This window comes from Gopherus evgoodei, chromosome 1 (assembly GCF_007399415.2).
Source record: "Gopherus evgoodei ecotype Sinaloan lineage chromosome 1, rGopEvg1_v1.p, whole genome shotgun sequence".
In the NCBI taxonomy this organism is placed as follows: domain Eukaryota; kingdom Metazoa; phylum Chordata; order Testudines; family Testudinidae; genus Gopherus; species Gopherus evgoodei.
In genome coordinates this window covers 216,683,431-216,709,418 of record NC_044322.1, presented here as the reverse complement: position 1 = coordinate 216,709,418, position 25,988 = coordinate 216,683,431, and the positions used below count along the sequence as shown (strand labels likewise).

The window sequence follows — 25,988 nt, the reverse complement described above, 5'->3', positions numbered from 1 at the left end:
CAGGGACTGCAGACTTAGCAATAGAACCGTGGGAGGGATAGGGCAGCAGAGGAAACACCCATAGGGAAGGAAGTGCAGTGTATTTAGAGCAAATAGCTGATTTTCAGTTTACTGGCCCTTCTCAAAAGTCAGGAAAAAAAATTGTTTTAGGTTCAACAAACCATTTTATCTGGCTTTTGAGCTTTTTAAATGTTTGTCAATTTTTAAAAATAAAGTTCAAGTAAACATCAGCACAAAGTCATTTAGAATCGAAATATCTAAATATTTCATTCTGAAAATGCCTAAACAAAACATTACTTAGACTAAGATCTTCAGGGGAGGGACCAGCTCTGGGGTGGAGGAGGTGGTCAGGTTGAGTAGACAGAACAAGTGAGGCCAGATGGTCCCTTCAGAGGAGTGATAGCTCTGAGATTTGGGTGAGGGGAACTTGCTTTTACTGTGTGTCTGGTTGTCTCTCTCTCAGGATTTGCTGCTGAAGTGAAGGGCCTGGCTACTCCTCGCCTTAGAGATTCAGAGGAGAAAAGCTGGATTCCCAAGACTGCTGGCCCTTCTGCTTCCTCCAGTGATGGTTGTGTCAAAAGCAACCAGAAAACCAACCACGAAACCAAATGTGGCATTAATTCATTCAAGTACATCATTCCAGCTCAGCCACCTCTGGGGCCAGGAACAAGCTATTCCACTAGGGGATTTCCATCCACCAGTGGAGGAGAGAGAGTGAAAAGGGAACACTTTCAGTTTGTTTTTATTCCTGGTATAAAACTTTCCCTGTTGAGTCCAGTGCAGAAGGGTTCAGATAGCCTGTTCATGGTCCTCTCTTCTTAGGAAGGCAGCACTTAAGAGTCCATTCCTGAGGAGGCAGAGAAATCCAGTTCACGAGTGCTGCTCTATGAATTGACATAGACTATGCCACTGACCTCCAAGGTCATTACTGTAACCCTGTCATTAAAGAGGCCCAGGCCCTGAACCCATTGAGTGCTAAGCCTGTCCCCTCAGAATGTGCGTACATGAAGGTCTCTCCTTCCCCCATCTTTTATCACGCTGCAAACTTAGTGTAGAAAACACTGTCCCATTAGGGGTCATTCTTTTTACAGTACCTGATAAGTTCCCCAGCCTTGACCTTGAGGATTTAATTTTCCCTCTGTATCTTCTCTCTCTGCTTTCCGCTCTCTGTAGCCTGCAGTAGCAGGATGTGGAAATGTGAATCTCTGACCCTCGCTCCATGCTTGTGGTGTCTGTGTGGCATCTTGGGCTTGCAATAAAAGGAGATTATGACCAACCAACCCTGGGCTCTGTGAGGCTGTTGCAGGGTGCGCTCATCTTCACACTACAGTCCTCTAGAAATGCTCATGATGCTAAGACAGTTCAGGCCGGTGTTTATTTTGTCATTGGGGGGAGGGGGGGAAAAGAGGGGTTAAAGGAGGAGAGAAAGCGAGTTCACTCCACCCACAGAAGGTGACTTCTCACAGTGCTAGTCCCCAATTCCAAAAGCAACAGTCTTTCCCCAACCCTGGTATGTGTCCTGTCCACCACATTGCCCAGGAGACAGAAAAATCAGTCACCCAGGCTGTTCTCGCTCCCAGCCAAGTCACACTCATGCCAGAGAGAGCTGTCTCCTACCCCAAACATGTTCAGCCAAGGAGATGGTGACTCCTAGAGGCGAGATACTTAACATATCTCCCTAACCAAGCTGCTAGGAGTTCTCTCTCCCAGCCAAGACACTAGCACAGCCCCACTCATCAAGGCTTCTTCCAACTTGCCCCTACTGGGGGTGACTGTGTTACCTGGGAAAGTGATAGAAATAATCATATCAGTCTTCAGTCCCTGCTTCTCTCCTCCCCCCCAGCCCGCCCCCCCCCCCCACACACACACGTACAACGTGGGACAATAGGCTAGCTTTGTGTTTGTTTATACCAGCTACTGGGGTACTGTTCAGGCAGAATTCCAAGTTAAATGGCTCAAGAGTCTGACCTGATATGGCAGACAGACAGGTCACTGTGCCGCTTAAGATAGATATCAGTCTGTTCTGATAGAGAGACCTAGATATTGTTGCATTTGTTTCTTATTTTGTGAGGCTCCTACCAGTGCATTGTACAGGCACCTAACTTGGGGCTGAGAATTCCACTGGACTCCTGGGATCTAGCTCAAATATCATTTTTCAGAGTAGAATAAATTGCACTTTGGGGGGGAATAATCAGCCAGTGTATCCCCACAATGCAAAATGTCCAGGTTGACAACTGGATGTAATTTATTCCAAGTGCGGGATTCAGATAATTCATATATATATATATATGAGAGAGAGAGAGAGAGAGAGAGAGAGAGAGAGAGAGAGAGAGAGAGAATATTACATTATATGGACAACCAAAGAAGCATTCAAAGTGCAGGGCAATGCGGGGATAACGTGGCAATGGACTGGCAATATGCGCTGAGCTGCAAGGCACTGACACAGACAGGACTCAGACCCTGCTCTGAGCTCTCAGCCTGAAAACAATTTCCTGTAAACAAAAAAATATCTATCTGCATTGTGAAAAAAGTGGGGAAAAACAAAACAAAACAGTCTCAGTCTACCACGGGGACTGGAGTAGAACTGGATTCAAGGGGAACATCACTGCTCTCCTCCCAGTCCCTTTAGGACCCTAGATGCCACTTCTCAGGCATGAACGTTACGGCTTCATTCAAATTTTAGTCACTTATTTTCTTCTTGTTTCGTATTGCAGCTGAATTTCTCACATCCTGGGTTTGGAAGCTGCAGGAACTGGTCCCAACCATTTCTCTCCTGTAAGAAAAGCTAACAAATTAAATCCTGATACTGGGGGTGGGTTGCAGGGTAAGGCTGTCCTTCCTCCTCACGGAATGGGCAATTGTGCTGAAATGGGAATGTAATTAATGGGACACCGAGCTTTCCACATCTAGACTACTGGACCCTGCTAGCTGAGATGTACTGCCCAGCACCAAAGATTAGCTTGAATTTTAAAATCTGCCCACAGATCTGGGGGTTAAGGATGAGCTATGGAACCAGCAATCAAACCTGGCATCCCTTAGCCAGGTTTCTTATAGGGCTAGGTCAAAAAGGGATCACAAACTCATTTCCTATGACTGACACCACTCCCCAAATGCTGCCAAATCTAAGGTTGAAATTCAGTTTCCTTTTTTCTGGCTTATCCAACAGTGGGTAATGCTGTTTTTAAACAGTCACCACAACCTATGCCAGTTCTCTTAATTAAAATCAGTTATTTTAGAACAAAAATTACGAAAGAAATCACAGACGCTAAGCAAAATACACATCCAGCTGGACTGTCTGCTATGAAAATGTAATTAGAACCCCTCTCAGCTTAGTTATAGTAGGATTATGAAGTCCTGGTAGTAGTATGTCTCCATTGTAATCCTGAATTTGTTCTCCTTGCTAAAATCCAGAAACAAGTTTTAGGCTGATTTCCCTTTACTAGGGTAGGTCTAGGATTGAGGTATATTTTTCTGTCAGATTTGAAATGAGTTGGACAGCTATTACACCGAATAAATATAGGCTCTCACCTGAACTCAATTTTTTTTTTTTGCCACTTCATACCAAAAATAAACTTTGCTTGACTTAGCTAGTTGCAATTTACTGTCCAGCACCTACAATTAGTTTTCAAAATTCTACATTAATCAGCTACAGTAGTGTGAGAATGACACCTCTGAGATTCCGACAGTCTTAAAACAAGACATCAGGTGACTGGGAAGGCTTTAATTTATTTACTTATTTATTTTTAATAAAAGGCTGGATCTTTAGCTGAGGATTTACCCCATAGTGTGTAGCTGCACCATTTACAGCAGCTGAGCATCTGGTTGTCAGTCTCCAGACATTCTGCCAGAGAGAGAGCTCAACATGTAACCTCATCGCTGGGGAGAGGGCTGGCCTGGGGAAAAGGAGCATTTGCCACCGAAGTGGAGTTAATCGGACAAGCATACCTTCTTTTACAGTGGTAGCTAAGGAAGATGTTACACCACTTCTGCTAATGTTAAACATTGTAAAATCAGCTGATCTGGATGATTTGCAACCAAGAGTTTTATAAGAGCTTATCAAGGTGCTCTTTGGCCCACTGACGTTAATTTTTAAGAACCCTAGGAAAACTAGAAAGGGACAGAACTGAAAGAACGACCAATACTTAAAAAGGGTAAATAGGAGGACCTGGATAATTAAGGGCTATTCAGCCTAACAAAGCCCAGGCAAAAATAATGGAGAGTCCTGTCAAACAAATTTTATATAATTCTTTGAAAAGATTTCAAGTCTGGCAGATAAAAGTAACTCTGTGGAGACGTGGATTTAAGACAGACATTTGAATTAATATCACCTGATATTCTGATTCATACATGAGTGCTATTCAAAATCAATACAGCTCAGTGGGTTAAAAGCTGGGTAACTGACAGGTTTCAACATGTAGTTACTAACTGAGACTTAAGTACTTGGGGTGCCTTCACTGGGCTCCTTCAGGGATCAGTTCTTAGTCTAATGCGATTTAATATTTTGATCAGTAATCTGGAAGAAAATGTAAAATAATTGATAAGGTATGCAGATGATACAAAGATATAGCTCTCCCTTCCCCTGGCCTAAGAGGGAAGGAGATGCTGAGCCTTTGGATATGTCTACACTGCAATTAGTCACTCACGGCTGACCTATGCCACCTGACTAGGGCTCAGGCTACGTGCTGTTTAATTGTGGTGCAGACATTCAGGTTTGGGCTTAGGCTACAGTCCAAGGTCTGGGACCTCCCGCTTCGCAGGTTCCTAGAGCCTGGGCTCCAGTCCGAACCCAAATGTCTACGCTGTAATTAAACAGCCCCTTAGCCTGAGCCAGCTGGCACATGCCAGCCACGGGTTTTTAATTGCAGTGTAGACATACCTCCAGAGTGTTAATTTGTTTGTCACATTACACATCCCATTAGAGCAGATGGATAATTACCAGGGAGAAAAAAATACAAGGAAACGTTACTAGAAACACTCACCTATAACTTTGCCCAGAAGCTCTAAACGATCAGAGCCAAAGAAGAGGTGAGCTTCACCATTAACATGGGCCACAACTGCTGGCATTCCAAATGCCTAATGCCCCCAGGGAGACAAAACAGGGAGAGTCACACAGAGAGGAATAAGCACAAGACCAGTTCTAAGAGAAACTTTTACAAAGAAGAACTGTCACTTTTCTTCCTCCCTCGCACTCTCACTTTTTTTCCCTTTCCCTTCTTTTCTTCTTTCTCTATCTCAGATCTGGGTCCCATGCACCAAGCCTGGATTCTGCAGAACTCTTATGAACCTGTCATCCCATGGGACTGAGCAAAAAGGAATCAGAATCAAATCAGGGCTTCATGCATGGTAGTGGAGAGCAGTGACCCCAGGCACTAGCTCTGGTCTCTGGCACACTAGTCCCCTGACATCTTCCTTGGAATGGGCCAGGAATCAAACCTGGGTTTCCCAAAAGATAGTTTCCTGCACTAATACTTAGGGTATTGAGCTGGCTTGCAAGATGTGTTTAAAATACAAAAAAGTCTGAGAGCAATGGGATCCTTGTGTATCCTGATCTACCCCTTCATCCTGCCTTGACCCACAGTGTCACTGCTGGGAAAGGAACACACAGATCTAACCCCACATGGCAATGGGAGCGTCTCACCCCATATTTCAGTGCCTCCTCTGTTGTCTCCTTCAGACGATTCTTCACCTCAGGGGTCGAGGTCATTGCCAGTAGCTTCTGGGCCAGCGCTGAGGGTAGCCCAGCCTCCCCAGCAGCCTGAGGAGACAGAAAGACAATAAGAACAGCCACTGTTACCATAACAGTTACATAATAATTACATGCAGCTTCATTGCTTGAAAGTCTGTTGTCAAACGATACAATACTCCTCCTAGGACATTTCTCTGGCAGGACAGTCTGGCCTACTTTCTCCCACTGCCTGGTTATATACCTATTCTGAGTGACTTTTGAATGTGAAGCTGAAGGGATATCACCTCCCAGGCTCAAAATATGCAGCTCTTGTTAGGTGGGCTTTCAATTAGCTAACAAAAGGGGGAAAGGGAGTTTAAGGGTATGGCTACATTTGGAATTTCGGAGCGCTGCCGCGGCAGCGCTTTGAAGTGTGAGTGTAGTCAGAGCGGCAGCGCTGGGAAAGAGCTCTCCCAGCGCTGCATGTAAACCACATCCCTTACGGGTGTAGCGTGCAGCGCTGGTTGCCGCGCTCCCAGCGCTGCTGCCCTGATTACACTGACGCTTTACAGCGCTGTATCTTGCAGCGCTCAGGGGGGTGTTTTTTCACACCCCAGTTGCAGCGCTGTAAAGTGTGTGTAGCCAAGGCCTATGCTTAGTTCAAATTAACTCTTTCGACATATGAACTAAGACAGATGAAGTGCTGTAGTGGAAAAGAAGATGAGTATTATTGAAGTGTCTAAACAGTATTGGAAGGAGCCTGCCGAACACAGCAACGTAGGAACAAGGAGTGACACTGCATGACAGAGACCAAACCCAGCAAGCCCAACTGGAAGTTGGTGGGTCATCTTCAGAACTGGAGCGTTGGTACAGAAGGGGAGCACGTGTTCTACTACATTGGAGATAAAGAGGCTCTCCATCCCGTGCTCTAGCAGTGAGCTTCTCAACCTTCAAATCTGCCACTGTGTGATGCCAACAATCAAAATGTGAGACATAGGACCCAAATGTGGGACACGTATCCTACTATGTCACACCATAATGTACAGATAATGATCTTTACTTAAAAAAAACAAACCTCCCTGTGTCAACCCCATTTAAAAAAAAAAAAAAAAAAAGAACAGATTCTCACATGTGATCATAAAGTCCACAAAACGGACCATCACCAGGGTTGACCCTGGACATTCAGGCCTTGTCTATACAAATAAGCTGCACCAGTTGAATGTAAATTGGTTTGTAAACCAGTGTAGAACTGGTGCAACTCTCCGCTCTGGGGACACTTATTTCATTCTGAGAGTTGCTTGTTTCCATTTAGCTTAAACCTGTTCCCGATTAATTAATGCTAAACCAAAAAAAACTGCTCCCAAACCAAAATAAGTGTCTAGACAGGGGTTCGCTCCAATCTAGCTAATTTATTTTAAATTCACACTTTATATTTAACTGGTGCAACTTTCTCATGTAGTTAAAGCCTCAGTTCAACAGCACATAGCTTTACCGCTCCAGCTACAGGAGTAACTGACAACTACTATCGGCAGGTAGCGATCGATTTATCACATCTGCACTACACGTGATAGAATCAATCCCTGACTGCTCTCCCGTTGACTGCTGAACTCCAGCAGTGTGAGAGGCAGAAGCAAAGTCGACGGGGGAGCCGCAGCCGTCGATCCAGTGCCGTGAGGACACGAAGTAAGCAATTTTAATTTGATCTAAGATATGTCTACTTCAGCTACACTATTCTCGTAGCTGAAGTTGCATATCTTAGATTGACCCCTCCCCCCCCAGCGTAGACCAGGCCTACAAGGAGCCTTGACACATCTTTTCCCAGTGGATTCACATTTGCTAGGAAGTAGACTACTGGAGAGCTGAGGTTCTGAGTTCTAGCTCTGGTCTAAGAGGGGAGGAGGGTCAGAGGGATTAGAGACAGGACAAGCCAAAGAACATATACCTAGAATATTTATTCTGAAAGGTAGTGTGACTGCGTGGCCAAGGGCTTGTCTACATTGCCAAGTTTTTTGACCAAAAGGCAGCTTTTGGAGATAAAACAACCGAGGTGTACATACTGCAAAGCCACTTTTTGAGACAAAACTCCTCAGCTGCAGCACTTCAATAAAACCACCTAGATGAGAGTGATAAGGCTTTTTGCACAAAGGTTTTATCGCTGAAGTGCCAGCATAAACACCTTGCTTGCTTTTATCACTGTAATTGGCCTCCAGAGGTGTCCCACAATGCCTGAAGTAACTGCTCTGCTCATTGTTTTGAGCTCAGTAGCCCTGCAGGCATGCATCCCTCCCCTTTCAAAACTCCGTTCTGACAGCCAACATGCTGTGCTGCTCTGCTCCAGGGAAACAAAGAAAGAATCATTTACATGGAATGCTCCTGCTGTCTCCCACACTAAACACAGAGGCAGGCAGGGTTGGGTGTGTGTGTGTCTGTCACAGAGCGGGAGGCGGGGTTAGGGTGACCAGATCACCCAGGTTAAATATTGGGACGGGGTGGCGGGGGCAGAGGGGGAAAAAATGGCAGCAGAGCAAAAACCCCACGCCCAATTCCTCCTGCCTCCGCAAGCGCTGGAGAGAGGCCCGGGAGACTCAGGGGAGCGCGGGGCCAGGGTGAGTGAGAGTCTGGCCTGGCCCTGAGCAGGCAGGACTCAGGCGTGGAACCTGGAGGGAGAGTAGGGGGGTGGCCCACCCGCAGGGCCAGGCGGCGGCTGTTTCCCCACCCGGGCAGCGGGACTCGGGAGCAGCTGCTGCTGCAGCTCCCACTGCCACGGGGGGAGGAAGTGGCCACTGGCCAAGCTCGGAGGCTGTGGCTCTGGTGCCCACAAACCCCCTGAGCCCGGGCCTGCTGTGGGGACCCAGCAGTGCGCACGCTGTGCGAGCCCAGCCCCTGGCCAGTCGCATCTGGGCTGGCTGCCCAGCTGGTGCAATCCCGCGGGCGGCCCCGGAGTGGGGGCAGCAGGCCCCAGCCCCCCCATCCCGCTCGGGTCCCACAAGGGAACGAATGGGGCTGGGCTGCCGATGCCTCCGCCGCAGGATTGCATCAGCTGGGCAGTCAGCCCATATGCGACTGGCCAGGGGCTGGGAGCAGCGTCCGTGCTGCTGGGTCCCCGCAGCAGGCCTGGGCGCCAAAGCCACAGCCGCAAAGCGCTTGGCCACTTCCTCCCCCCACGGCAGTGGGAGCTGTGGCTGCTCCCAAGTCCCGCTGCCCAGTTGGGGAGAACTGCCGCTGCCTGGCCCCGCGGGTGGGCCGCCCCCTACTCTCCCTCCCCATACCGCGCCCGAGTCCTGCCTGCTCAGGGCCAGGCCGGACTCACACTCACCCCGGCCCGTGCTCCCCTGCATCTCCTGGGCAAGGCGTGCGTGGCAAGAGGCAGGGATTTGGGGAGGGAGCCAATGGGGGAAGGTGGGGGCGGAGTCAGGGTGGGGGAGGGCGCAAGCCCTTCCGGGCTCAGGAGCCTTTGCTTGTTGTCTCGCGTCCCGACCTAGCATTGGTCGGGATGCGGGACAAACAAGCAAATATCGGGACAGTCCCGATAAAAATCACAGTGTCTGGTCACCCTAGGCGGGGCCGACGTTGGGTTTCCCCCTCCCCCAGGACTGGTTGCTTCTGGCGGCTGACTGAACTTACGAGACAGCATGTGGATACACTCACTCTGCCCCAACACACACACACTCCCCCACCTCCCCATCTACCCTCCACACTTCAGTTGAAAAGTGACTGGCAACCTATAGGATGCCTACAGAATAATGGGCTTGAGAAACCTGCATCATGTGACACTGTACCTACCCCTTGAGGGGCTGCAAACCCTTCCCAAAGCACCCACCCAGTTGCACAGGGGATAGCTACCCACAGTGCACTGCTCTCATCTTCGCAAGAGCTGCTAGTCTGGATGTGCTTCAGTGACACAAGGAGCACAGTGTGGACATGCAACAGCAGTTTAATGAACATGCTTTAAAAAAAGTGGTATAACTTTTGGTGAAATAACTTGGCAGTGTAGACATAGCTTAAGACTTTTAGAGACCTGGATTCTCATGTTAACACTGCCTAAAATAATCTTGTGCAACCTCTCTGCTTTGCGATATACTGATGAAAAGTGCTATATAAAATTAGTAGTAATAGTGGTTATAATAGTATTTGTAAAATTAAGGTATGGGCTACTACTTGGCTACTATCTAGGGCTAGAATATGAGATCCTAGTTTGGGATCAAATTGGAACTGTGGCCTTGACTTGGCCTCAAACACAAACCCCAAAACTAATCCCTGGTTCAAATCTGAACACTCTTCTGCCTATCTCTGCATTATAGCCAGAGATCTAACAAGCAGAAGAGGCAGGATGCAGATAGTGGAACTGAGGAAAAGAACGGAGGCTATTCCAAAGCAACTACAAAGAAAGGCATACCAATTAAGGTTTGAGAATGGAGCCCAGCTACACCACCACTGTCCCCTCCACAATCTGCCTTCAGAATCAAATTTTAACTCAAGTTAAAAGCCTTTTATAGAAGCAAACCCATCTCCTTCCCTGAGCTCATTCTTGAACATTGCCCCTGGCTTTATTACTGTTAATTAAAATATAATTAATAGTGTATCCACTGCCTATTCTGGGGCATCCTGCTAGGAAGGCACCGTGACCTAAATATCCACCATAGGCCTGGCAATAAAATGCCCCAGAGTTACATGGTAAATTACCCCCACATTTCCACAGACTTCGGGGATGGAAGTCACTGACATGGGAGTCACATTTTCCCTAAGGGAATTTCCTGAGAACTCCAAATGATCCCTTAAAAAATCCACAGCCAGTGAAAATTATTTAAGTTACTTCTATAGACAGTAACCCTAAGACCCACATCCAATAAATCACAGCAAATGAATGTAGAAGCAGTAGTAATGGGGAGAAACTTACTGCCAGTATGCTCTCTGGTTGGGTGATATCTTCATCCTGGTGAGAGGAGGAGGAGGAAATCAAATGGTTAAATGTTTATGAACAAGATGCTGAATCTACAAAGAGAATTTCTCACAGTGACCCTGTCTTCCTGCAGGGATGGAGTCAGAAAAGCTCAGCTGAGGACTGGAATCCCATTGGGGAATTTCCCACAGGAGAGGAAAAGATCCCATTCACCTAAACTGGAACTGGATTATGTGGACTCTGGAATTAACTATTGGTGCAGCATCCACACACTGAAAGGAACAGAAGAAGCTGCAATTGACTTGGAATGTAGAGCTTTCCTTGGGTTGGACCCTGAACCACAGATTTCAACCCTCCTACTACCTGTTTGACTGAGGGCAGAGGAGGGGCAAGAAGATGAGGAAAGGAGCTGGATGGGGGATATACATAAGTACTCACCCGGGACCAGATGCGCATCCAGAGCTCTCTGGACACAGGCTCCAGGAACTGTGGCTGTGTCATATCCACGGCTGTGATAAAGCGCATGGCAGAAAGACTGCCTGGGTTTGGTGTGAAAGACAGAAAGACACATTGAGGAGGCATGGGAACAGCACCAACCAATGAAGTCTGCACTAAGGTCACACCAGGACAGGGCTTTTAGTCTGCCACTGCTCTGGAAATATCCCCAAGGTGCAGAGGTCATTAATGAAACTCTTGCCAATGTTCATAAGAAGACTACTTCTGTATGTGATTTCCTTGGGACTGTCCCAGGGAGTTAGCTACTTAAGCCTGCAGCAGGCTCTAAACAGGGAGAGAGTTCGCTAGAAAAGGGACTTAGTTGGGATTCACCTCTGGGAATGGCTTACTGAACACAGTCTGCACTGGTCTCAGATGGAGAGTGGACTCTAAGAAGTTTGTTATAGCCAAAAACATCATGGGCCAAACTTTCAAGAGCTGCTTCTAGTTCTGGGGCCTCCAACATTGGAAGCCCATCTAGAGACAAGTAGGACCCGATATTCAGAGGTGCTCAACACTTTCAACTCCACTGATTTTAACCAGAATTGTGGGTGTTCAGCTTCTCTGCACGTTAGGAACTAGCTCACTAATAACTTGAAATCTGCCATGTGCAGTTCATACAAGTGCAAAGAAGTAGCAGTATTAATATCTTGAACACTAGTTATATTCGTGGATGTCCAATGTACAGTGGCACCAGTCCTTAGGGTCTTAACCCTATTAGAGCAGGTCAAACTATTCATTGCCAGTAATACCTGTTTTGAATTCAGCCCCATTTCTGTTGAGTGACTCATTCAAGAACCCCTCCTGATTCCCACTGATCTATTCATTATTTCTAATGAATCAATAAACTTGAAGAATTTTCAGCCTATGGAGGGTTGTTATAAACTATTCACTTCAGTCAATTGCAATTTGTTTCTGGTTATGTGTGATTGGTCACCTAAGTCACATGAAATTGGTTCTGCACTCTGCTTTGATGATGGAAACTTTTTTAAAGCAGCAGTGTAATAAATAGCTAGGGTGGATAAAAAAAAAAATCAATGATTTATTTATTTGGGGGGAGGGGAAATCGGATTTTTTATTTAAATCAGATTTTCCTCAAAAAGTATTTTATCTAAAGATGGCTCAAAGATATATCTTAAATAAAACTATAGTGTTCCATCATGGAATAGGGATTATAAATTCTAATTCTATAGTCTGAGACAATACATTCATGTAATGTTTAAGAAAAGTTTTGTAAATGAGTTCCAATAGTTCATGGATTAGGGACCCAGTTTTATTGGGTTCCAGGGACTTCTGTATAGAAAAATTAACCTTAAATTATCTATCTACCCCATGGGATTCAGTGCTCACTTTAGAAGACATCATCAGAGATGCTTCGTTTTGCAGTTCTCAAACTGTGGATTTGTGTCTCTAGAGATAACATGCTTGTTAACAGCAAAAAATGTTTTTAAATAATATATAGAGATGAGAAATTACAGCCCTCAACCCTACTGTCCCTCTGCAAATTTGTGAACACAGAGTCAATCCCTTACCTCTCTCTAAAAGTGCAAAGTTTCAAAATGTTCAATGGATAGAAGATTGTTGGGAGCGGAATAGATCTGGACAAGAAGAATAAGTTTGGAGATGAATGTGAGAAGGGAGGGACACGCAGTAGAAACAAAAGTGAAACTGTTTGAGCAGCACATTCCAGAAGTCTGAGGTCTTTCTGAGTGTAGCCTTCATTGATTTGCGATCTACCATACCATTCTCTCACTAGAAGGGAAAACCTATAATGGCAGCTGGCCATAAAAGAGAACCAGTTTGAGAATATTTTAATGAAGTTCCCCTACCTGTAAGACAGGCATGTGTGCAAAATGCAAACAGTGCAACAAAGAAATGCAAGGCCTAGTTGCTTCAATGAAACAACATCAGCACACGTGTTCCTTCTCAGGAGGAAGCTGCGTTGAAGAAGATGAAAGGAATATGTCTGAACATGCAGGATCTTCAGGTTGGTAAACTTTTTTTATTGCATACTTCTTTCTTGAGTATTCTTAAATTTCCATGTTTGAACAAAAAATATAGTTGTTACACTACAGTACTATCATTTTATATGCAGGTGTGATAAAAAATAAATAGCTGAAAAATAGGCAAGTCTTCCTTTTACAATTTCACCTTTAAAGTAGTGCTGAGTGTCAGTGAATGCAATGAGTAATACTAAATGAGCAGTATGGTAATAATAATTAAAATAACTGCATTGACTTATTTTGTTTAGGAGAATCCACCCTCAACATACAGGATTCTGAAGACTAGCCACCTTCAAGATCACCATCATTTTCTGTAGTTTCAGAGTTATCTGCCAATGATAGTGTTTCAGTCACATCATGTATGTCACATAGCCACAATATATCACCTACAGCAAAAAGGGAAGAAACAAAATCCATCATCCAGAAACAACCATAGATAAGTTTGTGATAAAAACCAGCGGATTATAAAAAGGGGTAATTGATGAAAAAATTGCCTGGTTTGTTTATGCAACAAACTCTTCTTTCCGTATGACTGAGAACCCACACTTCATTAACATGGTTCAGTCATTAAGACCAAGATACAGTCCACCCAACAGAGCAGATGTCGCAGGCAAATTGCTGGATAAAGTGTACGAAAGAGAAATTAAGCAGTGCGCAAAAGGTCTAGAGGGTAAAATTGTTAACCTGAGTCTTGATGGGTGGAGCAATGTCCACAATGATCCTGTTGTATGTGCTTGTGTGACAACAGAAGAAGGGAATGTCTTCCTTACAGAAGCAATTGATACATCAGGAAATGCACACATAGCACAATATTTACAATTAGCAGTAAAAGCTGTAAGAAACAGCGGTGGGGGGGGAGGGGAAAGGGGGAGGAGTCTCGTACGCAACTTGGTCATAGACAATGCTGCAAATGTATCCAAGATGAGAAGAAATGATTTAGAAGAGAGTCTCAAGCTAATAACATACAGTTGCAGTGCTCATTTGATGCACCTCCTAGCCAAAGACTTCAGTGTTCCAGAAATGAAGGCTAATGTTGTTGAAATTGCAAAATACTTTCATAACAACCACTTTGCAGCAGCTGCTCTGAAACAAAAAAAGTGGGAGAGTTAGCTTGGTTCCTCCCACAAAAAGTGTGATGGAACTCAGTAGTAGACTGTTTTGAGCACTATATCAAGAACTGACCTAATCTGATGACAGTTTGTGAACAAAATCGTGAAAAAATAGATGGCAATGCACAGCCAAAGTTCAACACTGGGCTTAAGAGAAATGAACACATGCTGAGTACCCTGAAGCCTATTTCTGCAACCTTGAACAAAATGCAGGGAAATAGCTATTTTATTGCTGATGCTGTTGAAATGTGGAAAGAACTGGGTAAGATCTTAAAGAGAGAAATATGCAATGACAGAGTTAAATTACAAGCATAAAAAAACCCCATCTGGGACAAGCACCACCTCCAGCTCATTTTCTTGCAAATATTCCCAATACTCAGTCCCAGGGTCAAACTTTAAACTGCTGAAGAAGAGGAGGTGGCTATGACATGGCCATCTAGCAATCATAATTGGCATTATGGAGGGATAATAAACTTCAGAGCTAAGGGTGAACCATTAAAGAAATATATGTTTGATGATGATGTTTTAAAGGTCACACCAGTGAACTGGTGGAAGTCACTTAAGCACTTTGATTCTGAGACTGTTGAAGGGATAATCTCACTTTTAACAGCAGGAGCTGCTTCTGCCAGTATAGAAAGAACATTTTCTTCCTTTGGACTAATTCATTCCAAACTGAGAAATCGTCCTGGACCTGAAAAAGCAGAAAAGCTTGTTTTTCTTTTCCAGATTATGAACAAACAGGAACATGAAGGTGAAGACAATTGAGTTAGCTTCAGAAGCCAATATTTTAAGTTTCTCACGTTGACCTGGCTGACAGTCGATCTATTTTGTTTTCTAGTATTTCATTTAACTATTTTAGTTAAAAACAATTTTAACAAAAACGAACCTGATATTAAAAACTTGAATGTTTAACTAAATTCAGAAATTCATATGCTTGTTTTGTGAAACTATTATATGTTTGCTGTTGAAGAAAAGAAAATCCAGAATACATAATATTGTTTTAGTTAAATAAAACAATGTTAATGTCTGTCTGGTGATGTTCTCCTCCTAATACAGCATGGCAAGAAAATCCTCCAAATATTAATGATTAACCTCCCAATGACTTCATAAATATCTGCTTCAATGAAATAACCAAACGATCATTCATTTTCTGATATAGCTGTAAAACTAATCTGAAAGTTTTTCAGAATAAGTCACTTTAAACATGTATAGTGTGTACCTTCTAAAAATGAAACCTACATCTATCTCTGAGTTGTGAAGAATATGTATTAAGGTTATAACCAAAAAGAATGCACTTTTATGTAAAAATTCATGATTAAATCAAGTCTTCCTGACTAGTGATTTAAATCATGATTTAAATCAAATCCACCTCGTAAATAATGAACACACTTTTCTGTATGAATTTTTGATCAAATAACTTGTTTGTGCTAATATTTGAGATTTTCAGCATCTGTGAACATTGTCATTAATTTCTGGCAGTCGTCTGAACAGTCACAAGTAACATGACCATGTGAACAGGATTGATCTGAACCCAGTGCTTTATTTGCACAAAAAACTATTTGCTATTTTTAAACAATCTCTGCCTCATGTAATTCAGTGATGAAAAATATTACAATGTCAGAGCTTGAGGGTTTGCCTCCTACCTCCTTGCCTCCTACCCTGAGCTGTTCCCCCTCCCAGCTCTGCCAAAGCACCTCAGTCACAATCTGCAGAAACTCCTATGCTATCCCACTCTCAACCCTTTCCTGAGTAGGAATTTCCATTCATGTGAAGCTATGCATGGACTTCATACAAATCACAAATGGGGGAAGAAGAAGAGAACATCTAATCTAATCTCATTTTCCCCCCTTCAATGTCATGTAAGATTTGGACCCAGATCTCCTTAAGGTGAAAGGTCAACGCACTGACTAAGCAGCCTCCTCTACTTACCTTTTCTGATAACACTCCCAACAAAATCCTTGGGGATCTGCAATGGGACCTGGTAATATTTTGCCATCCTCTTTATATCCTTCATCATGTATTCCCCACGTTTGGGCACCATGGCTGGGGGCTGGTTACCTTACAGAAAAAGTGAAATTACAAGACAAAGATTCCAGTTATAAGGTAGGCCTGGTCTACACAAATTTAAAACTAGTCTAACTAAAAGTGTAATTTTATATTGATTTAGTAAAACAGTTGCAACTTGTGTGAGGACACTTAAATCAGTTTAAACCTGCCTTACTTCAGTTTCACTTGCATCAGTAAATTTGCAGGTGTTAAACTGACATAACCAGTTTTAAAGCAATAATAATGTCCACAAAGGGGTTTGCACCAGCTGAATCAGTTTTTAAAGATAAATAAACTTTTGGGTACAGATAAAGTGCTGTTCATCATAAAGCACTTTATTAAGGGGGGTGAGGATCATTATTCCTATTTTAAAAAAGTGAGAAACTGAGGCACAGCAAGATGAAGTGCTTTGCGATTTCAGTCAAATCAAGTCTCCAATAGAGCCAGAACAGAGCTCATGACAGAGCTCTCCCACTGGCATAAGTAAACCACCCCTAACAAGCAGCAGTAGCTATGTCCGTGGGAGAGCCACTCCTGCCAACATAGCACTGTCCACACCAGTCGGTGAAACTTTTGTCAGTTGGGGGGGGAGGGGGTGTTTTTTTCCTGACCAGCAGAAGTGCTAGTGCAGACAAAGCCTTAGATCCCGGAGTAGAATGGAAGGGCTTCAGCAATGCCTGGCTAATGACAGCAGGGAGTCTCAGTGGTCTGTGATATTCCCCATAGCATCCATTTTGGGTCTGTGGTGAGCTCCCTCATAGCAGTGCCCTGCCAGAGCCCAAGTGCAAGATGGAATCTCTACTCTCTCATAGCCACACTCTGCAGGAGGTTCCAGAGGTTCTCTGTTGGGGGTTAGGAGCAGTGAAACACCTACCAGTCTCCTTCATTATGCCTCCAAGGAAAGCAGGACGAAAACGCAACTCAATGCTCCAGTTGTGCCGGTACCGGCACAGCACCTGCAATGGGACAAATGATAATGGATAAACAATGCCTAAGACTCACAGTGAAGACCAGGGGCCCAGTGCCTGACAGATCAGGATCTGGGCACTGAAATACATCTAGCAATCAGGAGACTCAAAGAGCTTGGCTTGTTTAGCCTAACCAAAAGAAGGCTGAGGGGAGATATGATTGTTCTTTATAAATATATCAGAGGGATAAATATCAGGGAGGGAGAGTAATTATTTAAGCTCAGTACCAATGAGGACACAAGAACAAATGGATATAAACTGGACACTAGGAAGTTTAGACTTGAAATTAGACAAAGGTTTCTAACCATTAGAGGAGTGAAGTTCTGGAACATCCTTCCAAGGGGAGCAGTGGGGGCAAGAGACATATCTGGCTTCAAGACTAAGCTTGATAAGTTTATGGAGGGGATGGTATGATGGAATAGCCTAATTTTGGCAATTAATTGATCTTTGATCATTAGCAGGTAAGTATGCCCAGTGGTCTGTGATGGGATGTTAGATGGGGTGGGATCTGAGTTACTACAGAGAATTCTTTCCTGGGTGCTGGCTGGTGAATTTTGCCCACATGCTCAGGGTTTAACTGATCACCATATTTGGGGTTGGGAAGGAATTTTCCTCCAGGGCAGATTGGCAGAGGCCCTGGAGGTTTTTCACCTTCCTCTGCAGCATGGGGCATGGGTCACTTGCTGGAGGATTCTCTGCACCTTGAGGTCTTTAAACCACAATTTGAGAACTTCAATAACTCAGACATAGGTTAGGGGTTTGTTACAGGAGTGGGTGGGTGAGATTCTGTGGCTGCATTGTGCAGGAGGTCAGACTACATGACCATAAAGGTTCCTTCTGACCTTAAGTCTATGAAACTATGAAAAATAAAGCCTGAACTGTCTGAGACCATTAGAAATCAATCGTGGGATCAGCAGGGCAGCTCAGGTCTTCATGCCAGCAATACTGTGGGGAAAGTTTGTAAATTACTACAGAGGGACCAGGGATGTCAAGCAACCCTAAGTCCCTGTGAAATGCACTCCAACAATAGCCATGGAGATAAATGCCCCGCTGCACCCAGGTTTCTCTCTGGAGCAAGAAGAAGAAATGACATCAGATTCATTTCTTTCTTTTAAATCAGGAAAATAATAGCATCTCCTCTTTCTTTAAGCACTTCATGAGTATAAATGAAATCTATTTCCTCTGGGCCTGTCTCACAGAACAACTCTGTCTATTGCTGCTCTAATCTATTTTATCCAGGACCAGATGATGATATACATGCTATAGGACCCAGCTTTGGAGTCATGTGATAAAATGAGAATCTCAATTTTCATTTTAAAAAGTGTGTAATGTGATGCCCCAATATGTCACTGGCAGTGGAGACTGAACCCAGGATACTTGGATCTACTGCTTGAGACATAACTAGTAGCTCAAAAGCTATAAACAATATATAAACTTCTCAGTGGTCGAGCCACTAGAGAGAGAGTGAAACACTTAGGCCATATCTACACTACCACTTTTGTCAGTATAACTTATGGTGCTCAGGGTTGTGAAAAAAACAACCACCATCACCCCTGAGCAACATAAGTTACACCAACGGAACTGCCAGTGTGAACAGCACTATGCCGGCAGGAGAGCTTCTCCCGCCAACATTGCTACTGCTGCTCATAGAGGTGATTTTATTATGGTGACAGGAGAGCTTCCACCAGCACAGAGGAGCTACATAAGTGATCTTACCGTAGTGCGGTTGCATTGGTACAGCTTTGCCACTGTAAGCTTGCTAATGTAGGCATGGTCTAACTGTGGGTTACAAATTTCTCTCTCCCTCATAGACACACATGTAATGCAATTATAACAGCATACAGACAGGAGCAGCGCCAGGGTTTTTGGCGCCCTAGGCGCAGGGCCGGCTCGCCAGTCCCACGGCTCCGGTGGACCTGCCACAGGCGTCCCTGCGGATGGTCCGCCGGTCCAGCGGCTCCGGTGGACCATCCGCAGGCACGCCTGCGGAAGGTCCACTAGAGCAGTCTGCCGCCCTCCCAAATCCTGGCACCCTAGGTGACCGCCTAGGTCGCTTAAATGGAAGCACTGGCCCTGCATACAGAGATTTTGAAATAGTAGCTTCAAAAGGTATGAACTGCCATTGCACCTTAAATATGAAACTTGCTCCCACGTCTAGGGGGGGATGGGGCTCAGAAATAAGAGTGGGGCCATGGCATTAGGGTAGGACAACGAAGGACCACTTGTGAAGTCTATCTGCAGCCTCAGATTGCCTTAATTTTAATATCATTTTCATGGTAGCAACACACATGCCACCCAAAGCATAATAAAAAAAAAATCCTGAGATTTTTTGGAAACACCACCATTGGTCTTGAGAAATTCCTGAAAAACCAGAGGTTAGTCAGGTATGATGTCAATATGTGTTTCCCTAAAGTCACCCTTGTAAGTCTTGTACAAATAGAGCGTGTTGAAATTTTTCATTTGAAACACTGACAAAAAAGGTCATTTTAAAAAAAAATGAAAGTTACTGCAATTTTATTTTATTTTTTTTTGCAATTTTCAATTTTTGACAAAAGTGAAAAATTTTTGGCTTTGCTGTTAAAATGTGTTTCCTTGCCCCTTTTGCCTCTCTTTTCCTCCCACTTTCATTGGCCAAAATGGAAACAGGAAATAGTTGAGAGAAATGGGGAAAAACACTCAAACTAAAAAGTTTGTTTACAACATTTTCAACCAACTGAAAACAACAAAGACAACCCCCATCCAAAACTTGGTTCCTCTTCAAAATGTGTGGAATGAAAATTGTTTCAATTTTTTTAAAAAATATTAGCACGTTCCAGCTAGCTTTAGGCATAAGGCCTGGGCTCCTCATGTTCCTGAAACGATATTGATTTCACATGGATTCCATGGGGCAGAATTTAGTCCAAAGGCCATGTGTAATTAAGATTAAGATCAGGCTCATAACCTATGCTCCATTAATAACTGTAGAACATTAATCTTCTCTAAAGCATAATGACTAACTTTCTCACTGAACAGTCAGCACCCTTCGCTGGCTTTTATCCAATTGCACTAACTTCAGTTGTTCCAGGCAAGGCACCACAGTCAGTATGATAACACAAACACACCTCTATAGAAGAAAACAACAGATGCAATCCTGTATGAAACAAACTAAGGGACAGCTGGCCAACAGAGGCCCTTTAAAGGAACAGCTGTAAGTACACCCAGGCAGGAGCTGTGACCTTGCAAACTATTCTTACTCAAAACACTTCTGGCGGGAAAGGAGCGCGGGGGTAGGGAGGAAACGATCTCCCTTTTCTACAGCCTGCTGCCAGTCAGGGAAAATGCAGCAATGACCTGCAGGGGAAGCACCTGACATAAGGCAGGTCCTGGGGACTCAGGGAACACCGCGGATTTCCTAGGACCTCCACAGGTCTCAAGTCTGTTCCTCCCAGCCCCCGCTGCCTTCATCCCGCTCTCTGCGCTTCTCTGCCTGCCGGTGCAGAGCCGCCCCCTCACCTCGAACCCGAGCCAGGAGTAGGGAGACACCACGTCATAGAAGATTTCCACCAGCGTCTTGCTGCCGCCTGCTGCTGCCATCGCCCAGCTCCCCGGGGCGCCGCTCGGTTCACTGCGGTCGCTCCAGGGCCCCGGGCCTCTGGCCAGCGCGCATGGAGCCGCGAGCGCAGAGTGAAATCAGCCCAGGCCCGCTGCGGCGGGGCTCTGCTGACACCTGCCGGCCGGGCTCCTCCGGCGCTGCAGTGAGGCCCTGTGCAGCCGGTGCAAGGGATGAAATTGCTCCCGATAGGAATGTGCTACTCGGCGTGTACTGAGCGTGCTCCGTAACCTGCACCCTGCCCCTATTGGCCGGAACAGTCTGCTGGCTGCTTTTTACAGGGGTTAAACAGGAGCAAAGGGGACAAATCGGAGCCGAGGGGGGGCAAGGTCTGACCAGAGGGCAATAATTGGCTGGTCAGGAGTGTCAATCAGCTGAAGGCAGATTTAGAAAAGGGGCTGAGGGGCAAAATCGGAGCAGGAGCGAGAGCTAAACTAAGCTAAATTCCGGGCGAGGTGCTGGCAGAGAGTGACAGAGGGTAAAACCTGGCATAAGTGGGGCAGAGGGGATAACAGTTACCTCAGTGGGACTGAGATCCCAGTGTCTGCAAAAATGAGGGGGTGCAGAGGGGCTTTTTTATTTCCCCTCTCACAGACAGCATGGACTTCCCAGGGCTGGGTTCTTAAAGGCACAGGCCTGTCAATGCAGCTCCTCTTTGTCTGATCTAAGCTGCTGAGGCTATGGCCTGGTCTACATGACATGTTTAAACCGAATTTAGTAGCATTAAACCGATTTAACCCTGCACCCATCCACACAACGAGGCCCTTTATATCGATATAAAGGGCTCTTTAAACCGATTTCTATACTCCTCCCCAACGAGAGGAGTAGCAGTGAAATCGGTATTGCCATGTTGGATTAGGGTTAGTGTGGCTGCAAATCGACGGTATTGGCCTCTGGGCGGTATCCCACAGTGCACCATTGTGACCACTCTGGAAAGGAATCTGAACTCAGATGCACTGGACAGGTACACAGGAAAAGCCCCGCGAACTTTTGAATTTCATTTCCTGTTTGCCCAGCGTGGAGCTCTGATCAGCACGGGTGGTGATGCAGTCCCAAATCCAAAAAGAGCTCCAGCATGGACTATACGGGAGATACTGGTCTGATCGCTGTATGGGGAGACAAATCTGTTCTATCAGAGCTCCGTTACAGAAGACGAAATGCCAAAGCATTTGAAAAACTTTCCAGGCTCTGATACAGAGTCCACAGCACAGTGCTGTGTGACAAGCGTAACGGAAAGCCAAAGAATCAAATGGATGCTCATGGAGAGAGGGAGAGGGTACCGAGGACTCCAGCCATCCCACAGTCCCCGCAGTCTCCGAAAAGCATTTGCATTCTTGGCTGAGCTCCCAATGCCTGTAGGGTCAAACACTTGTCTGGGGTGGTTCAGGGTATATCTCATCAATTTACACCCCCCCCCAAAGAAAAGGGAAAAAAATCGTTTCTTGACTTTTTTCAATGTCACCATGTCTACTGCGTGCTGCTGGTAGACGCAGTGCTGCAGCACTGAACAGCAGCATCCTCTCCCCTCCCCTCCCCAGTGGCAGATGGTACAGTGCAGAATGACTGGTAGCCATCCTTGTCATCATCCCGTGAGTGCTCCTGGCTGGTCTCAGGTGAGGTCGGCCGGGGACGCCTGGGTAAAAATAGGAATGACTCTCGGTCATTCCTGGCAGAAGGTACAGAACAGCTGATAACTGTCTTCATCATAGCAACTGGGGGCTGAGCTCCATCAACCCCCCCCTTTCATGTCTAAAGAAAAGATTCTGTACTGCCTTGACTATCATAGCAGCAGGATGCTGGGCTCTTCTCCCCCCGCCGTTTAATGTCCTGCCTGGACTATCATAGCAGCTGGAGGCTGCCTCCCCCTTATTTTATCTCACTAAAAAGTCAGTGTTTGTTATTCCTGCATTCTTTATTACTTCATCACACAAATGAGGGGATACTGCAACGGTAGCCCAGGAAGGTTGGGGGAGGAGGGAAGCAATGGGTGGGGTTGTTGCGGGGGCACCCCCTAGAATGGCATGCAGCTCATCATTTCTGCGGGATCTGACACGGAGCAGCTGTGCTCTCTGGTGCACTGGTTCTCTAGTACACTTGCCCCATATTCTAGGCAGGATTGACTCTATTTTTAGATAAAATATAAAGGAGGGAATGACCTGGGGAGTCATTCCCATTTTTGTCTTTGCACCCCCGGCGGACCTCAGCAAAGGCCAGCCAGGAGCACTGATGATAGCAGCAGACGGTACAGAACAACTGATAACCATCATCTCATCGCCAATTTACAATGGCATGGCAGACGGTACAGAACAACTGATAACCATCTCTGCTACCTTGCAAAGGCAAATGAATGCTGCTGTGTAGCGCTGCAGTACCGCCTCTGTCACTGGCCTCCAGTACACATACGGTGACAGTGACAAAAGGCAAAACAGGCTCCATGGTTGCCATGCTATGGCGTCTGCCAGGGCAATCCAGGGAAAAAGGGCACAAAATGATTATCTGCCATTGCTTTCATGGAGGAAGGAATGAGTGACGACATTTACCCAGAATCACCCGCGACATTATTTTTGCACCATCATGCATTGGGATCTCAACCCAGAATTCCAATGGGCGGGGGAGACTGCAGGAACTATGGGATAGCTACGGGATAGCTACCCACAGTGCAATGCTCCAGAAATCGATGCTAGTCTCGGTACATGAACGCACACCGCCGAATTATTGTGCTTTGTGTGGCCGCGTGCACTCGACTTTATACAATCTGTTTTACAAAACTGGTTTATGTAAAATCAGAATAATCCTGTAGTTAGACCTGCCCTATGTCTACACACATCAGGATATTAGCACAGGACTACTGGAGTCCTGAGTAAAGCTGGTTGAGATTTTTAATGGGAAATGTTAGGCGTTTTTGGTGTTGGTGATGGTTTGGTTGGTTTTTGGAGGGGGAGAGTTGTGCAAAGCGGGAATGTTTATATAAAGCTTCTGATTTTTCAGCATTTTCTAGTTTTTTAATCAAACACAGGCAATGCTCTAACTTTTGAAAGGTGCAGTGTGCCGAAAGGAAAAACGAAAATCATAAAGACAAATAAAAATTAAATAAAAAAGAATATCAAACCCTGGAAATTCAGTTTCCAAAAAGAAAAAAGGGATGAAAACAATCTGTGTAACAGAAGTTACAGAAGACAGTCTCCATGTGAATCCATGCATGAGTGCTCTGTTGAGGCCGCAAGGACCGCAAGCCTTGCCTGACTGTGTGAGTGTGGACTATCTTTTCATGGTGGGCATGACTTGTGACACTGACTGTTCAGTCTCTCCTAGGGGGTTTGTTTCAGGCATTTTGCCAGACATATTTGGCCTCCAGCTACACAGATGAAGAAAACTACTTTAGTTTCATTCTGATGGGGAAACTACAGGACTGTCACTCTGGGAAAGCGTACTGGATTGAAACTCATGATTTATTTAAGGTACTAAAAGCAATTCATTGACCAGCGACTTAAGGAAATACTCCCTGTATCTAACTTTCCAAATTTATATATGTGAATTTGAGGCTGTTGATGTAAGTAGTAGACATACGTGTGTACCCTGTACAGAACGGGGAGCTGTGTATATGCAGAGATTTTTTCCCCCCTCACTATTAATATTCTTTTGTCTGAAGTCATATGCACAGAGCACAGCAAGCAACCCAGTTACACACAACAAATATACCTCTGTGGGCTACATTCAGAAGCATGAACCATCTGCTTTTTGCCACTCCAACAACACAATGCAGCCATAAACCTATTTACCTGTCCAAATCAACCAGATTATAGCTGCTTGTATTGCTGGATTGGCACAAAACCCAAAAAGAGTACCAGTGCATCTGGTCACTCATTTTTACACTATCCACAGTGCCTAATGCACTGCTAGTGTCAGACATATAATAAATAAAATAGGCTTGAGGCTCTGTGACTGTGTGCGCTGAGGGCTTACTGCCTGATACACCAGTTCACTGTTGCCCATGTTCTGGCACATCTCACCGTTACGAAGCTCTTTCTTTTCAAATATCCTCCCACTACTCTCTCTACCCTCAATCTACTCCATCCTTGGTATTTACACCTCTCACAAGCACTTGTGGGTTTAAAAATAATCCCAGTTCTTTCTTTTCCTGGAAGAAACTTTCTCATGCACAGATGGTTCTGAAATGGACTTCCAGGTGTTTGGTTCTGGCCAACCTGACAATCTTGAGAATGACCACCGTGTTGGCCCCTGGTGCACAAATAGTTGGTAGGCCCTCGGGGCACTGATAATGAAGCACCGCTCACATTGGAAGGCAGGGAAGGCAAGGAGGGACAGATCTTGACTCTCATTTGGTTTTGACCTCTTGCATTCCATGTTAAGATCATTCCTGGTAGCCTACACCCTGCTGTGTAGCTCAGCTTCTCACTCTAGCTCTTTCTTAATGATTCCCACCTGGATGTGGAGAATCACCTCTGACAATGGTGCTTGACATTCAATAAGCAGAGAGCTTGATTCTGAGCTGGAATGGAGGCTGACCTCCATCAGAGGATTTAGGGGACCCATGGCCAAGGTCCCTTGATATGAGAATCACACTAACATCTGGAGAAACACCTGCTCCCTCACTGACCTAGTAGTATGATTGAAAACATCAACACTGTGCACCCCAGTATCCCCAAAAAGCACATCAATCCTGGTTGTTGCCACCCCTCTTCTGCCCCAACCCATCCACATGAACTCCAAGCATAGGGAGCATGAAAATCCCATTCACCTGAGGCAGCAAAGAAAGGTGTGTGTGACCTGCTGCAATCAATAAAGAGATTGTGCCCCAAAGATACCCAGTCATCTACTGTGTGTGCAGGAAATAAACTTTGGTGACATTCAGCAGCCCAGGGTGAAACATTCACTCTATTAAGAACCCATTGGGTCAGGGGAGCTTGCTACCAGACAACCATGCATTGTGCTTTGCTCAGATCTCAGCAGCAGAAAGGTCTCCAGGCTAACCAGAACTTTAATGGGAGAGCGCCAGAGAAAACCCAGTTTGTTGCCATAGGACTTGTTTGCATTACAGTATAATGGAGCCTCTGAGTGGCTTTTGACATGGTGGCAGTTTGTAGATAGGATCGTCACCATGTTATCTAGCTGTGCTAATGTCTTGAACATGACCCAGAACGGGCTCCCTAACTTGATTGTTATCATTTATTTGTATTACGGTTGTGGCAATA

At 45.2% G+C, this 25,988-nt stretch overlaps 2 protein-coding genes across 8 annotated transcripts in view; one reads left to right on the top strand and one right to left on the bottom strand.

Annotated features, from left to right (window-relative positions):
• The window catches only part of LOC115636301 (rap1 GTPase-activating protein 1-like), a 56,677-nt gene extending 56,129 nt beyond the window's left edge, over positions 1-548 (top strand). For 4 of the 6 annotated variants that reach the window (XM_030536247.1, XM_030536237.1, XM_030536213.1 and 1 more), the window contains one exon: positions 464-544. Coding sequence is in view for 1 of the 6 variants with exons in the window: in XM_030536228.1 (XP_030392088.1) it covers positions 464-481 (18 nt within the window). In the remaining 5 variants the exon portion in view is untranslated. Of the gene's footprint in view, positions 1-463 lie in introns of all 6 variants that reach the window. The other 2 variants (XM_030536228.1, XM_030536221.1) reach the window with 2 other exon arrangements.
• Positions 489-20,965, bottom strand: GSTK1 (glutathione S-transferase kappa 1). Of its 2 annotated transcripts, XM_030536269.1 has the most exons (9): positions 20,679-20,965; positions 17,093-17,174; positions 16,102-16,230; positions 11,004-11,104; positions 10,563-10,598; positions 5,639-5,755; positions 4,980-5,073; positions 1,095-1,249; positions 489-847 (listed from the first exon to the last, which is right to left on the bottom strand). In XM_030536269.1, exons 1-9 carry the CDS (start codon positions 20,757-20,759, stop codon positions 803-805), a joined length of 840 nt encoding a protein of 279 aa, XP_030392129.1. In that variant the 5' UTR covers positions 20,760-20,965; the 3' UTR covers positions 489-802. The 2 variants fall into 2 exon arrangements, with proteins under 2 accessions (XP_030392129.1, XP_030392138.1); XM_030536278.1 differs by lacking the exons at positions 489-847; positions 1,095-1,249 and adding an exon at positions 1,357-2,773 and having other exon boundaries at positions 20,679-20,950.
• Positions 20,966-25,988: the final 5,023 nt, after the last annotated feature.